The 17,303-nt window shown below is 30.9% G+C and overlaps 2 protein-coding genes across 4 annotated transcripts; one reads left to right on the top strand and one right to left on the bottom strand.

Annotated features, from left to right (window-relative positions):
* The first annotated feature begins 1,179 nt into the window (after positions 1–1,179).
* LOC122590796 (very-long-chain aldehyde decarbonylase CER1-like) lies at positions 1,180–10,136 on the top strand. The gene is made up of 10 exons (XM_043762964.1): positions 1,180–1,288; positions 2,199–2,422; positions 3,613–3,845; positions 6,707–6,926; positions 7,200–7,578; positions 7,972–8,079; positions 8,587–8,787; positions 8,950–9,051; positions 9,242–9,415; positions 9,716–10,136. The coding sequence occupies exons 1-10, from the start codon at positions 1,229–1,231 to the stop codon at positions 9,881–9,883; spliced, it is 1,869 nt and encodes a 622-aa protein (XP_043618899.1). The 5' UTR covers positions 1,180–1,228; the 3' UTR covers positions 9,884–10,136.
* Positions 10,137–10,366: 230 nt separating this feature from the next.
* LOC122590798 (tRNA-splicing endonuclease subunit Sen54-like) lies at positions 10,367–15,134 on the bottom strand. Of its 3 annotated transcripts, none has more exons than XM_043762966.1 (6): positions 15,006–15,134; positions 13,690–13,846; positions 12,921–13,052; positions 12,420–12,827; positions 12,143–12,233; positions 10,367–10,599 (listed from the first exon to the last, which is right to left on the bottom strand). In XM_043762966.1, the coding sequence occupies exons 2-6, from the start codon at positions 13,791–13,793 to the stop codon at positions 10,498–10,500; spliced, it is 837 nt and encodes a 278-aa protein (XP_043618901.1). In that variant the 5' UTR covers positions 13,794–13,846; positions 15,006–15,134; the 3' UTR covers positions 10,367–10,497. The 3 variants fall into 3 exon arrangements, with proteins under 3 accessions (XP_043618901.1, XP_043618903.1, XP_043618902.1); XM_043762968.1 differs by having other exon boundaries at positions 10,367–10,593; XM_043762967.1 differs by having other exon boundaries at positions 13,690–13,794.
* Between the last annotated feature and the right edge of the window lie 2,169 nt (positions 15,135–17,303).

Here is a 17,303-nt window from a genome sequence, read left to right as displayed (position 1 = left end):
TAAATGACTAAATTATTTTGATAAGAAAAGATCTTATTGGTTAATTAGGAATATTTTTCAACAAAGCCTTTTCTTATCTTTATATATAATAAAAAAGAATTGTTTTTTAAACTATTTTTAGAAACAATTATAATGTGTCATGTCTACAAATTTTTTTAAAATATTTTTATTCTATTTATGATGTCATATTTAGTTAATAATCTTTTTAAAGATAAATAACCCATTAAATATCTTCAAAGTGTTTTATTTTATTATGATGTCTACAAATTTATTTTTTTATTAGAAACAAAGTAAATTATTTTTATTATAATATCATGAAAAGTCTCATATTTAGTTAATAATCTTTTTAAAGATAAATAGCTCATTAAATATCTTTAAAATGTTTTATTTTATTATAATGTCTATAAATTTATTCTTTTATTAGAAACAAAGTAAATTATTTTTAATATAATATCATCAAAAGTCTTTTTATGTTTTGTTAATGCAATAAGCACTACAAACAATACTACATTTGTTCACATTTTTAATGAGAGTAAACAAATTAAAAATTTTGACTTTTTTTTTGTGTGTAAAAATATATAGAAATAAAAATGTGTATAAATTTCTTTACACAAAAAAGTGTGTAGAACTAAAAGTTCACACTTTTTAGTATGAATTTTGATAATTATTTTGTAACACCTCATTTGTCCACGCTTTTGTAGTAAGGTACTAATATTTATAAATTATTGTGTTAATCAATTTAATATTTCCAAGCCTAGTTATAATATATCAATAACAAAAATTATATACACTTTTTAAGATTTTTTTTGCTTTTAAATTTTTGTTAAAATGTCCGGGTTAAACCCGAGTTGATTAGCTAGTAACTATATAAATCAAAATGATAAGATAAATAAGTGTATTACAACGACATTATTTATTTTTATTTTTTTGAACGGCATAATATTATTAGAACAAGTAGCAGTTACTAAAAAGTACACTTACAAAGTTACTAATACACTACAAATCTAGATACAATAAACCCTTCCTAAAACATTAGCGGCGAGGATTACAGAAATTTAAAAAATTCTTGTGAAATACAGAGACATTATTATTTCTATTTTTCTTTTTTCTATTTTATCAAATGGCCAAGTAGAAACAGCCACTAGCTTTGGGTGTATATATATTAGCCAACCAAAAAGAAAACAAAGTAACAAAAACTAGAGATAGCTAGCTAGGTTTAATTGGATATATGGCTGCGACTCCTGGATTTCTCACAGACTGGCCATGGAAACCACTTGGAAGCTTCAAGGTATATATATATAGTTATCCATTTGTTGCACAATGCACGCCGCCAGTTCTTCTCTTAATTTGTATATCTTCTATAAAGATAATTATTTGCTTGTACTGTTGTACATTCAAAATCTATTTCATTAAAAAGTATGAGCATATAATCACAAGCTAGAAATATGAACACATTTATATGTTTAGAATTTTATTTGATAGACCGGCAAATTACACGGTCAAACATACCAGATTTTCCATGTTGATCTGGTTATCTGAGGTGCGTGAGACGTGCATTTTGGCTCAGTTATATATACGTACGCACATGGCCTAGCTAGCCTGGCTTACCCCTGACCATTTCCGAACCTGCCCTTTCCTGACCACGCTACTAAGATGGTGAGATTCAAATTAACATGATACCCCTTATAAAGATCGATCATAGGACGTTAACTACTAAGTCACCTTGTAAAGATAGACCTTCATAACTCATATACAAAAAGCCAAGAGTGAGATTACAGTCAAGAATATTTAACAATTTTATGTTACATAAAAGGTAGGGTTTCTTTTTTTACATATAATGTCTAAATATTATGGTTTGTGTTCATATACATGTGTATTTGAGTATATATCTTGCTTTTGGTGTTATTTTAAAATGTTACGAGTATGTTTAATTTTTTCGGAAATTATTGTCAATGTTATAGCTTTGAATTGAAGTAGTACTTTTGTATATTCTCGGAATGAAGTTTTATATCAAATTATATATTGCGAATGTTTTTAAGGGCAGAACCATATATAGTGTATGAATAAGAACTTTTTGTTTCTCAAATACTAGCTATTGGGATTTTCCCAAAATATAATGCATTAAAAGTCGTTTAAAATATATGTATCATCTTACTAACAAGTTTTGCTTCATTTTATTATTTATTAAACCAATGAAGTACGTGGTTTTGGCCCCATGGGTGGTGAAGAGCATCTATGATTTTGTGACCACAGACGCAAGCAAAAGGGATCCAACGTCGATGCTCATTTTCCCCTTACTCCTGTCCAGATTGCTCGATAATCAAATTTGGATTTCCCTATCTCGCTACAAGACCGCAAAAGGCAAAAACCGGATAGTTGACAAGACCATTGAGTTTGAGCAAGTTGATCGTGAAAGAGACTGGTTTGTTTCTCCTTCTCTAGCTTGTCCATTATTTTTTTATAAACTTCTTATTTTACCTGCTACATGTTGAGTTTTATGAATGCATTATTTCTTGCTTTATATTGTGACTTGTGATTTGATGTGAAAATGACCAAAGTATTCCGAAACTTAGGTCACGTTTGGTTCACAGAATCTGGTTCACAGAATCTGATGGAATTTGATGAAAATTGGAATTGAATTCCATTCCTTAGTGCGTTTGGTTGCACAAAGAAGAGGGAATCTCATTCCATAGGAATGTAAACATTCCATCATTTGATGGAATCTCTATTCCTTGGGGATGGAGGAAGGAATTCATTCTTTCCATCACTTGAATTTTCAAAAAATCAAAAACATTCCGTCAAATTCCATTCCTTCAAATTCCAATTCCTTTAAAAGATTTCATTCCTTCTCAAAACATTCTGTGAACCAAACGCACCCATTGTCATTGTCTTCCGTGATCGATTCTCATGAAATTAAAATCAAAATCTAATTAATACTCGTATCAATGTTTTAATCGTTATTAATTACTAGATCACTTGTGTTGTCAATATATACGAGGATATATAGCCCATTTGGTAAAATCATTTATCTTTAATTTTGAAGTGAAGGTCATGATATATTCAATTTTTGAGAGTGCTTTATAATTATTTGGACACATTATGAGTACTTACGTCGTACCTTCAAAAATCGTTTGAGATTAACAGTAATTTCATTAATATATTTTCAGACAAGAGATATGATCGAATTATAAACGTTGCTTTTTGTTATTGTTCAAACCATTATAACACATATGATTTTTGTGGTTGGAACTAATTAAGACTACTATATATTGTTTAATTTCAACTTTTTAAAATTATATAAAATGTTTGAAACCTGTAATACTTTAGTACGTCCCTAGCTACTAAAATAACACACAGATAGCCTGTAAAGAACGACAAGCTAATTAATTTAATTATAAACCTAGAAATCTGAAAAGTCAAAAAATGCTTGTGAAATTTAGCTTTAAACGTGGGGGACCTTTACATCTCTAGGTGTAACTAATTAACTCTATGAATACGATTTTAATTGTCTTTATGAGTATTAGGTATAATTATAATTATTATTGTATTCGGAAACAGAACAAAAAGAATACGATAGATTTTAATTGTCTCTATGATGCACATGATTTGCAGGGATGACCAAATAATATTCAATGGATTGTTGTACTATGTGGCAAATCACTATTTGGAGGGGGCTAAAAATCTACCCATGTGGAGGACGGATGGGATTGTAATACTGAGTTTGCTGCATGCTGGAGTGGTAGAATTCTTATATTATTGGCTGCATAGAGCTCTTCACCACCATTTCCTCTACAATCGCTACCATTCCCATCACCATTCATCCATAGTCACCGAGCCCATCACTTGTAAACTTTTTAACCTCTCCCTCTCCATCTCTTCTTTCTCTCAATAATACACATTACATTATTATATACATTGCGGATGCAAGAATTTATTCATCTTTAAAATTAATTTCCATACAGTATGACAGGAGTAAATAATTAATGGTCTATCAGTGACATCCAATGTTTTTTTATCACAGTTCTTAAAAGTGGTTTAATTATAAAGAAAATAGCATAATTTGTTTCATTACTATTTTCAGAAAGAAAAAGAATAATTTTTTAATGCAAAATTTATATTTTATGTGTACTTTAAATTATGAAAAAGTTTATTTGTTTTTTTAAGACATGTTTTTGATTTAATTATTAAATTTTAAAAAATAAAAAACAAAATGAGTTAATTACATAACTTAAAAATTTGACTAAGCAAATAAATATTAATTATGACATAAGCAGGAATAACATATTAAATGTTTTTCATATATCTAAAATTAAATAATTTAATAACTCTAAACACATTTTTGGCATGAAATTATTATCCACCGGACAAAGAAGTACTTTTACAACATGATTTATGACTTATGAGTCATGTGGGAAAATCGGAAGAAAGATTTGTCATTGACAATAAACTTGACTATTAGAAAATGCTAAATACAGCCTTATTAGGATTGAATTTTAACGTGCATAAAAAAATTTGTACCTTCCATATTAAAAACTCGCCTCCTGATTTTCATGGTAAATGTACAAACAATTTATGCACCTTAAACACAGCCCTAAGAGCTGTATTTAGCAAACCCTTTGTATAAACTAACATTTTTACTCGGGTATTGCCCCAGGGAAAAAAAAATAAAACTCTCGTGATATAAGTTAGAAATCATTAAACTGGAAACCTGCCAAAAAATTGACACTAAAAGTTGTAAAAAAAAAGTAAAAAAAATGAAAATTTGGTAATACAAGTTTAAAAACCAATATCTATGCATTAAAAAGTATAAGAAAAAAAAGAAACTTTCAGATCCAGACTTTAAAAAATTAAAGTTATGGTGCAAAAAATACAAAAAAAATAAATTTTTTTTAGCAAAAGTTAAGAAAACATATTATATGTTGAAAAACAAAGAAAATGAAACGTTGGTTGATAAAGGTAAAAAACGCAAAGTTATGCGTAAAAAGGAAGCGATGATGAAACTTTGGCGGCAAAAGTTTAAAAAATAAAAAGTTATGAAAAAAAAAAAAACAAAAGAACGAAAACTTTAAAACAAAGTTTTCGTGACAAAATTTAAAAATCAAAAGTTATGTGGCAAAATGTAAAACGGAGAAAAGTAAAAAACAACGTTTTCGTGGTAAAAGTTTAAAAAGTAAAAGTTACGTGGTAAAAATAAAGAGGAAAACAATTTATTTGGTAATATATATGCTTTAGATGGGTTGTACCTAATGTTTAAGGAGTTGTACTTTATATATGAAAGTTGACGGACGTTAATAAAAGGACCTGATTTGTAGTACTTTTTATCAATATACTTAACGGCCGTTAAATCTATTAATTGTTTTTGTTTTATATATACAATATATAGTTGTACTTGAAGCTTAACATCTTGTACTTTTAGCTACAGTGGAATTTGTCTCACAAACCAAACTTGGTTTTTAGTATATACTAGGTTTTGTACCCCGCGCGTTGCCGCGGTGTACGCTTTCTACACGACAAAGTTTTGTTCCCAATTTTATGTCTCGAACTCAAAATTTTAAAAATACAATTGAACATGTAGCAATAACATTAAAAAATGAAAAAGAGTAAAAAGATGTATAAAAACATATGCAATAACTATATTAATGCTTTAAATGTTATAAGAACGTAAGACGTAATGATGACAAAGGTTATTACATAAAAAACATTATTTATATAAAAAAAATATAGATGAAAATAATCAAAACAAATATTTAAAAGTAAATCCGTAACTGTGTGAAAGTTGTCTGAAAAAAATCAAAAAGTTTAGTGTGATGAAAATGAAAACTTTGATGTAAGGCAAGTTAAAAGATCGAAAAAATTGGTAAAAACTATTATATGTTATAAGAACTTGTAAGGCACAAAGGATTTGTAAATTTGTATAGACCTTTTGTATAAGAACATAAACAATAACTATGTTAATGATTTAAATATTACATGAACCTAAGACGTAACGATGATGAAAGTTATTATATATTAAAAACGTTATATATATATATATATAAAGTTGGATAAAAATAGTCAAACTAAATGTTTAAAAGTAAAATCGTAACCACGTGAAAGTTATTTGATGAAAAATTGAGAACACAAAAACTTAGTGTCAAGAAAATTAAAAAAAAAACTTTGATGTGAAACAAAAGTTAAAAGAATATAAAGTTCAGGGGGTTAAACTGAAAAATGGTAAAAGTTATTATGTGCTATAAGAACTTGTACATTCTACGCATAAAGCACTTATACATTCATATAGGTTTTTAGTATATTATAAATGAGATAAAAGTTAAAAAATAGAAATTTTAGGGGGTTAGAACGAATGTTGGTTAAAATTACAAGGGTTAAAATGAAATTTAGTTAAAATTAGTATGTACTTTAATAGCTTGTACTTTTTATGTTTAAAAGACTTGTACATAGCACATTGGTTTTTAGTAATTAGTATGTATATAATATAATATATAATATAATATAATATATAATTGACGCAAACACTATACTAGGACAACTGGACAAATACTATGCTAGTACAACGACATGTATACTAGGTTACAATTTATCCAAGCTTATGGAGTTATGGTTACAACTAGTATATCATAGTAGAAGCGTTTTATGCAACTTCTACGATAGTTCAACACACAATGTATAATAACTGAATGCCTAAAAATAATGTGTTTGATGGCAGCTGTGATTCACCCATTTGCGGAGCATATTGCGTATTTTACATTGTTTGCGATCCCGTTGATGACCGTAACTTTGACGGGCACCTCATCCTTAGGCGCGGTTACTGGTTACATCACTTACATTGATATAATGAACAACATGGGCCACTGCAATTTTGAACTTATTCCCAAATCACTTTTCACTCTATTCCCTCCTCTCAAGTACATCATGTACACCCCCTCGTAAGTCTCACTCCGTTTTTAATTTGAACGGCTGGAAATTACTTTCACTCAGTTTACATTTCTAGAAAATATAATACGTTTAATCTAATGATAGCCCCTCCAGGCTACGGTTAAACATACCATCTTAAGCAAATGTATTTACAAGTATCACAAGCATCAATCCACGCTGTCCTGATAATCTTGTCACTACTAGTTATGAAGTTCTAATACTATATCGCTAATCATAGTAGGAAGGTTTACAAATAATGCTTTTTCAACTTTTTTATGTCCTAGGTACCACTCGCTGCACCATACTCAATTCCGAACAAACTACTCCCTTTTCATGCCATTCTATGACTACATCTATGGCACGATGGACAAATCTACCGACACATTGTATGAGAAGTCATTGCAGCGAAAAGATGAATCACCAAATATTGTGCATTTAACACATCTAACAACACCAGAGTCTATATATTACATGAGGCTGGGGTTCGCCTCCTTAGCTTCTAAACCACATACTTATTCCAAATGGTATCTGTGGATTCTATGGCCTGTCACGGTTTGGTCCACGCTGATCACTCGGGTTTATGGAAAAACATTCGTAGTTGAAAGGAATGTCTTCAAACATCTCAAACTACAGACTTGGTCCATACCAAAATACAAGATACAAGTATGCACATTGTTCACATATTAGATCTTTTTCCTTCCCCTTCCAGAAGATTGCAAAATGTGAAGACTGGGTAATTGGTCAAAATGGGTAAATTTTTGGAACGAACTAAAACAGGCTGCTTTCTGAGTTTTTGAATATATTCATAAATAGTTTATCAAAAATGATACATAAACTAACAATTTACTACGAATAATATGATTTCAAAGGTATGTACGCATAAAAAAAATACAATTACACTACACTCGCATCCTTTTAAGCCAACTTTGATTCAGCTCGCTAGAAAAGAACCTAACACCAATCAGCCCTCCGCTTATATATAGTGAGCAGGGATTTCCTTCTGTTTCTTCTGTTCCAAAATTTTAAGTTCTAATGCATTCTAACGGTTATTTATAGTACCTTATGGAGTGGCAACGCCAAAGTATCAATGGCCTAATTGAGGAAGCTATACTAGAAGCCGAGGCCAAGGGAGTGAAGGTGTTTAGCCTCGGTCTACTAAATCAGGTTCTTTCAAAAGCTTCAAATGGGAAATATGGTGTTATAGAACATAACTTTCCCCCAGATTATACAATAATGTGGAGATGATATTTACACCAGTACATTTATCTATACACCCCTGAATTGTATGATATGGTGTTATACACCTCATATTTTCTTGCACTTTTAAAAAATAAAGATCAACCTCAACCTGTTTATTTTCATGTGATAGAGTTAAACTTGTCTCCTAAACAAATTTTACCTTCCCATATATACAATAGACTTATCAATACACAAGGAAGATGTCCAGAAACCGTTTTATATGAGTACCATTGTAGCGATTACCAACTCTTCTGAATATATCTAGACAACCACTACAAAAAGTTTACGATAAACGACTTTGTCAAGTAATTTTGAAATATATTTTAAATTGATTAATAGAACAATACAACATTACGCGGGATTTCAAGAATCAGGTTACGACTGAATCTAACCATTTGAACTATGACAAGTATTAGTTTGTTAAATTTTTAGGGAGAGGAATTGAATAAATGTGGGGAGTTGTTCCTGAGAAGAAATCCAAAACTAAAAGTGAAGGTGGTGGATGGGAGTAGTTTAGCAGTTGCAGTGGTCTTGAACAGTATTCCAAGAGGCACTACTCAAGTTGTTTTCAGGGGTAACTTCAACAAGCTTGCTTCCTATCTTGCTATTGCCCTATGTCAAAAAGGCATCCAGGTGATTTTACCTTCCCTTTTCCTTTTATGAGTATACAATATACAATGGTAACTACAAATCAGCAATGTATACTATCGTTGATCATTATTCTCCAAAAAACATACCATGTTAATTTTCATGAGTTTCTGTCACATCATCTTGTGCTTACTCGTTTATACGTAGGTTGCCATATCTCAAGAGAATGACTACAAGACGGTGAAATCCAAGCTCAAATCAACTGATGACCACAATAAGTTGGTCCTTTCACGAACTTACTACCAAAAGGTATATCGTTGTCTTATTAGCTCTTACTGTTAAGAAAAGCAGATAAAGCACTGCTTATAATATTCACATGTTCCTTTAACTGATAGCTTTAAAAAAAAACCCCTCAAATCTTGAACTTCAAATTTCAAAATACGTACAATCACTAATCACTGCTTATAATATTCGCGCCTGATTGCTTGGTTATGTAAAGACATGGTTAGTGGGAGATGGGCTATCCAAAGAAGAACAAATGAAGGCATCAACAGGAACCCTAATCATTCCTTACTCTCAGTTCCCTCCAAAGAAAGTGCGCAAAGATTGCTTCTACTACACCACACCATCCATGCTCACTCCCAAATATCTCGAGAATGTTGATTCTTGTGAGGTTAGTACAAACACTGCCTCTACAGTTTTCAAGAGCTAAAATGATATACGAGTAATTCACTGAAGATACTATTTAGAACTATTGATATAGTTCTGATACCAAATCTACCTTCTTCCCAACCTAAAAGTAAATGTTAACCTAATTGGGATTATAATCTCATTTACTCTGTAGGGATCACTTGAACCACTCCAGCACTTTAGATTAATCAACCAAATACACTAAAGGAATATCCTAAGCATTTACAGCACTAATCTTTCACCAAATTTAGTAATGAAACTTTTTGGTTTGTTTAACTTACAGAATTGGTTGCCAAGAAGGGTGATGAGTGCATGGAGAATTGCAGGGATACTTCATGGTTTAGAAGGCTGGAACGTGAATGAGTGTGGGAATGAAATTTTCAACATTGACAAAGTTTGGGAAGCCAGTCTCCAACATGGGTTTACTCCTCTCATGAAATCATTAGCGTAATTTGTGCGTTCATGTGCTTCATGTTTATATATTTTCTTTAAGCTTTTAATGCTGAATTAAGGGCGTTTGTGAGTCCATTTAGGTTTACTCGTATTGGATAAAATGATGGCTAATGTGTACTTTTCCTATAATAGCTTCCTAGTGCCTATTCCACGAAGAAGGCAAGTTATGTGATGTCAAACATTAGAGAAAGTTGACAAATACCATCACTTTAGGATGCTAAAATTATCTAAGAAACCATATTCGTATACTATCAAGTCAGTTTATTTCTGTTGAGCTAATTTTCATCACAATCATCAAAGAATTCAATCGGAGAACCGTCGGTTCTCAAAACCACCCGCATAACAGTTTACAAGATTATCTTATGCATTTATGCTGAATAGAAACAATGAATTGCCCAGATCAAACTTACAGACTTGTCAGTTCTCAAAACCACCAGCATAACAGTTTACAGGATTATCTTATGCATTTATGCTGAATAGAAACAATGAATTGCCCAGATCAAACTTACAGACTTGCTTGGACAGTGAACATCAAAAAATATATTGATTATCAATCTAACTTAAAACATGTGACTAACCTAAAAATTAAAACTTCTGTGAATCTTATACATATCAATCTAGTATTTTCATATATAGGATGCTGATACAACATATTGATTTGACTATAGGGTTGTTTAATTTTTGTTTCCAACTTTCCATTGTATGATCCTGTTCCTATAAACATCATGGGTAATGGGTCAAAAACAGTTTGGATAAAACTGTACAATTTACTATATGTCTATATATCAATCTAACTTAAACATGTGACTAACCTAAAAATTAAAACTTCATTCAATTTGAAGGCATGGATAGCTTCTAAATTTACATATTAATAATTTTGATATTCTTGGTGAGGAGCTATATAGAAGACCTATGCCTATGGTGAAGTTGGTGGATTTTAGTTTGGCTAGCAATTGCACTACCATACATTTTCCTTCAATATGGTTACCAAAACCTTGCCTTTGCTCTATACCACACAGTTGTCTGGGTAATTTTGCTTCCTTCTTGAAGTTGTACAACGTACCTAATACATTTAATATTATATACTATTCCAAATTTCCAAAAAGGTTTTAAAAGTAAGTATCTAATATCTTCTCTTGTGTTTATTAGGTTTCTTTGTCAGTTGTCACATCTATAAAATGAGTTGACTTTACATATCAAATGAGTTGCTTTATTTACTCTATATAAAAGTGATTTCTGTAGAAAATCAAAGTTGACGATTATACTAATAGTAGAAACGAAGAGTTATATTCTTTTTTTCTTTTTTTATTTTATTTTGATCTTTTAAAAACATGATTAGTGGGGGATGGACTAAGCACAGAACAACACAAGGCATTATGCAAGATGCTAATAATTCCTTATTCTTTAATCTCTCCAAATAAGAGTGCATGAATCGCTTTAAGTACACCAGACCAGTATTTATAAGCCTTCTTAAAGGTTATGAATTATTCTAACCAGCTGCATAACCCAAACCTTGGATAATCTTTATCCAGGTTAAAAACTAGCCATCATCTATTAGATGTCACTACACTTTATAGGCTTAGATTTCCATCCATAGATATTGGGGTTCCTTAGGCTTCTCTACTAGTGTGTTTGTAACCTTACTTGGGGCCAACTCTGACAAAGCTGCCATTTCACACATATTTGGGCAGGAAATTGTGTTTACATGAATAAAGCTTGGCTGTTAAAAGAAAAGTACACCACAATAGTAATGTTGACTCCTAAATATCTTCATATCGAGTTTTGTGAGGCTAATACTAAGGGTAGGTTAAGTTTAATACCAAGGTGAAGTCAAGTGATCCAAACAAGTAAGAAACACAATATATCTAGGGTTGTTGCATCAAATGTGTTAACCACGTATACCATTTAGTATTGAATGTGTTTTAAGCACAGTTCAAAAAGCAGATTTTCAAGTCTCCATTGACTCCCAATCTCTCAAATAATGAGTAGCGGCTTTTCAGATTTTAATGAAAACTTGTGAGGCTTAGTTAGCAAGAAAGGAAAAACAAAGTAATATGAATATTTTTAACATGGAAACAATACTTCTTTTATATCTACTATAGCATATATATCCCGCCATAGAGAATATAAAGGGAAAAAAAAAAAGATAAATATCAAGAAAGTTACTTAACTACCGGTGCTTTTTTTCAGATACACTCAAAATAGCTAGTTAAGAAAGAACAGGAAGATCAATTTTATTAAAAGAAAAGAAACTTACACGCCCATGTTCGACATAACAAAACAGCAAAGGAATGCCTTCACATTGTCTTTCAAGATCCTCAATTTGTTCCTTCGTTGATGGATTGCCACTGAGACAGAAAAAAACAGCAATAAATTTTAGAAACTTTGTGTGTGCAGATTAATTCATTACATGAGACTGTATTGAACATCCGCTTTTATGAGCAACAATATGCAATCGCAAATGCTACCACTGAAGATCTTTCTGTAAATAAAACATAACAAGTTATTCTTTGTTTATGTTACGGTTATCTTACTGGTTGATGCAGAGAATAAACATAGGATCGCCCGGACTTGACTTTTTGAACATGCTGTTTGGAGGGTAAACATCAAAAACCGGTCTTACTTCATCTTTAATCTTCACAGCCCTGAACAGTTCAGTGATTTCGGTTATAGAACTGATGTCTTCACTTCCATTATCTATGATCCTTTGGCTCCCTGACTCACCTTCAACAGATGCAGGCGCCCGTTTAGCATGCTTCACAGTCCAATAAACACCATGCCTCTTGACTATATAACCTAACGACTTGAGATGCTTGTACACCTCAAATGACTCCCAAGACAAACCACCTATTCCCTGTGCAACCTTCATGTATATATCTTTTAATGGAATACATTCATCCTTATCGTCTAATAGATGTAACGCACCGATTTCAGCCAAAAACCTACACATTACCTAACAGTTTTGTTTAATTTTACCGAAGATGCATAAACCATCCTTTCATTCCATCATATATTTCAAGTGCGATATCACTTACAATACATCTTCAAGAAAGGCATATATTTTGCCATCGCGAACTATCCCCGTTGTTCTCCACCTTGGACCTTTAATGCTAACAATCTCGGCCATTCCCAAAGCTTCTTTCCAGTAAGCCCTGGTGACATTTTTCCTATATATGACCAATGGCTCAACACACCTTACATTGTAAATAAATATATAAAACAACATAATGAAGTACTATAACAGAAAGCTTTTTAGCTTTCTTAAACTGACATACTACTTATTCAATTGTTCAGGTTTTTTGGGCATATTTTACTATAACTAAAGCTTAAATGTCAACAAAATGATGATGTAGCTGTAAAAAACATAGTATACATGAGAAATATTTAAACAGTGTCGTTTTAAAGAGTCACATTGAATTCGTTTTAACCATAATTCTCAAACTCCTCAACAAAAGTATGTTTCAAGTCAGCAAAACGCAAGCACATCATTGGTTATCACACTGGAGCAGAGGAGTGATAAATCCTCATGAAACTTGAATCACCCAATAAAGATCAGTAAAAAAGTAGGATGTTGCCAATGGGTTGGTGGCCCATTGGTAAGGTCTTTGACCTTGGGAAAATCCATCGGGGTTCGAATCTCACTTCCTACATTTGTAGGAGTGGATTATTAAAAGGGGTTTTCGAGAGTCCTACCAGGCATGCGTGGTTCGAGCTCCGCATACTGCCCAATTGGATGTCACTGTGGTGTCTCGAACGCTAACTACTAACTACTAAAGTAGGTTAGGCACATAAACGCAAACGTACCTATGTTGCAGCTTTGGTGAATCACCTAAGTCATATCCCTTGTCACTAAGGGGAGAAGCTACCTCCAAATCGCTCCACCCGCCTGACCAGTCTTCGGTTTCCATTCTTTAAACAATGTGATTATCACTATCTTAATGTAAGAATATGTAACACAAACCTAAATTATAGCAACGAGAAAGATAAGGTAAATTTACATTCATCAAAATGATATTATATACACATAATCTAAACTAGACACTAGTCCAGGAAGCCAATATATAGAAATTAATATTATCATTAGTCTAAAAATATCAAATATATCTATATAATTATTAAAAGAGTAGTTAATCAAGCATTTTTAAGCCTTTTGCAAATCTAAAGTTATCTTAAAAATGTGCCACATAGGATTTTATCCATGTGGCATCTTCATAATTTTTTTTCCACAACATTGATCTTTTATTTTTTATATATCAAACAAACCTTAATTTTTTTGATAAAATAATAAAAATAAAATACATCTTAAAAATAGGCGACCTTAACAAACTCACCCATTTAATTCAACCGGTTTAAACAACCTTTTTTCAAACAAACCATTTGTTTTCCAATGATAGCTAATTTTCTTTTAACCTTCAAAGCCTCTCTCATTTTTATATATTAAGCCAACTTTAATTATTGATTGTAATGCTCAAACAATCTTCCATCAATTTTTTCAAAGCAATCTTGAGGTTTATTCTTTGATCAGCATTAAAAAGTAAACATATAAATCACCATAAGTTCTTTTGTTTTTCTTCGTTAGTAGCAAACGCATAATCAAAACGAAAAAACTATACATAAATTGTATTATTTCCATAATTCTCATTAGTAAAGAAAAATAATCCTAGCCTTTTCAAGCCTTCTTCAAATCTAAAGTTATGCTAAAAAATTGCCAACTAGGATTTATCCTATGTGTCATCTCCAAACTTTTTTTATATATATTTATTTAAATTTAGATAGATTTGAATTAATTAGGTAAACATTATATCAAATTAAACATTATAATTACAATTATTTATTTGAGACATTAATTCCATCCATTTTTTTAAAAAATTATATTCAATATATTTTTTTTAACAAATCTAAGTTTTGATAAAATATTCAAGCATATTTAACATTAATATTATGCTAACTAAACCAAAATTTAATTATCAATATCATATTAAAACCTTTGATAATTCAATTAAATAACCGCACATCGTGCGGTAAAAAACCTAGTATATATATATATAAGAAGAAGAATATAAAGAAGACAGAAACAAATTAAATTAATGAGCTAGGGATTGGATATATAGATACGGTACCTTGATTAATAAAGAAGAGGTGAGAATGTGTGAAGCCGCAGTAGAGTTCAATCGCCGTCGTGGTTGTATGTTACAGCGAGCCACGGGAACTATGCAGGTGGTCAGTTACCCGGGTAGCGGCTGAATAACATACGAATCAATATTTTAAATAAAGAATTTTTTTATTTTTCTTTAAAATGTTTAGTTTAGTAGTACTTTTTTATCTTTTAAAAATAGTAAGTACCCGCTTGTTGTAGCAATAAGATAGTGGGCTGATAGGTTATAAAGTGTGATAGGTTATAAAGTGTGATAGGTCATAAAGTGTGATAGCCAAATATCTTAACCATACATGTTCCGCCTTCGGATTTAAAAATTCGTCGAAAGTATATTGAATGGCATCTCTAATGAAAGAACATGAAATTTTAAAAACACCAATATAATTTTTATAATTTATCGATGTATAATTTTTGAGATAAAAAAAAATTGAATGAATTGGAAGAATAAATGATTTATGGATGAGATAGGGAAAAAAATGATTATTTGAGATTTAAGTTGAGAGAAAAGGTATTATATTTATTTTAGATAAGTATTGAATAAACAGGAGAGACATTTTAGATAAGTATTATATTTATTTTAGATAAGTATTGAATAAACAGGAGAGACATTTTAGAAAAATAAATGTTAAAACTTAAAATTTAGACAGGGAGAATTTGCTTTACAATACGAGAGATATTGTCCACGCGTTGCAGAGGTGAGATGGTCGGGTGATAAATCAAGTCATAGAGTATGATAGCCAAATGTCTTAGCCATACGGGTTCCGCCATCGAATTTAAAAATTCGTCGAAAGTATATTGAATGACATTTCTAATAAAAATGCATGGAATTTTAAGAACACCCATACAATTTTTATAAATTATCGATATATGATCCTTGAGGTAAAAACTTTTGAATGAATTAGATGAATAAAATGATTTATGGAGGATAGAAAAAAAATGAGTGGTTGAGATTTGAGGAGAGAGAAAAAAATAAATTGTTGAGATTTAAGAGTATTATAAGTATATTAGGTAAAAATGTTTATATTAGTGAATTAAGAAGATGGGTAATTTATGTAGTTCAATTACTTAATTGAGATTTGAAAAAAAAAGTTTTATAAGATAATACTCTGTATTAGATAGTATAGATATAGATAAACTAGTTATAATTTTTATTTTTAAAATAAAATCTACAAAACTATTTTAAATCTTCATTTACTAACATTTAGTAAATTTCAACAAAAGAATCAAAAAAATGAGCTTTTAACTAGCTAAAATTACATATAAAATTAAATAATAAATTATACAATTACCAACTCATAAAAATATCAAACAAATTATAAAATTAGTAAAAGTTTCTATTATTGTTGCATGACACGAGTCTAATACTAAGGGCGGGGGGAGAGGGGCTTGGTGAAAAGCCGACGCCGATGATGACTTTGGTGAAGTTGAGAGAGAGAGAGAGAGTCAAATACACCAATTGTTTATAACACTTTAAAGTTAAGATAAGTTATTGAATACATAAATTTAAATGTAAAAAATGTAAGTACAAATAAATTTTAAAAGATATATACTTTTAGAAAATTAAATTAAATTATTCATATATAACAATAATAATAAAGTAATAAGGAAAATGATAAACATCGCCCAATGGGTTAAGTTTAATTTGTCAGGACATGTTTAAATGTGTTGTACATTTCATATAACCACCACCTGAATGTATGCATAAATATTGGAGTACAACAATATCATTCATGTCTAAATAAATTAACTATAGCCCCGGAGGGTACATTTAACATTTCCCAAGTAATAATAAGTAAGTGATAACAATGTTTACCTTATTTCGGCAATTAAATAACGAAATGAAAAAAGAAGTAATTTTAAAATACGATCTTTCCAAGTTAACATAACTAAAGCTTCTATGTAAAACATGTCGACAAATGATTGAACCACCAACGTTCGTTATAGGTTACAATATGAGACATCTAAGATGTGCTTCGGGATACATAGTTGCCCATTGTTTCACATGAGATTCGCCAAACATTGGACCATTTGTGCTAATGAGGGGACGAGATGAGAGGCGCTTTGTGATACACCTGGATGATTTGCTAGAGCACTACGTTTGTAATGAAGGGGGGGGGAGAGAGAAAGAGAAAGAAAGAGAGAGAGAGAGAGAGAGAGAGAGAGAGAAGGGGGGTGAGGTGAAAGAGAGAAAGGGGAGGTGACTTTGGTGAAGTTCACCGAATCGGTAAAACCGTCGCAACCAAACTGGTGACGCTTGGGTAGA

This window comes from Erigeron canadensis, chromosome 3, assembly GCF_010389155.1.
Source record: "Erigeron canadensis isolate Cc75 chromosome 3, C_canadensis_v1, whole genome shotgun sequence".
Taxonomy (NCBI): Eukaryota; Viridiplantae; Streptophyta; class Magnoliopsida; order Asterales; family Asteraceae; genus Erigeron; species Erigeron canadensis.
The sequence above is the reverse complement of the archived record's forward strand: the minus strand, read 5'-3'. Positions and strand labels throughout refer to the sequence as shown.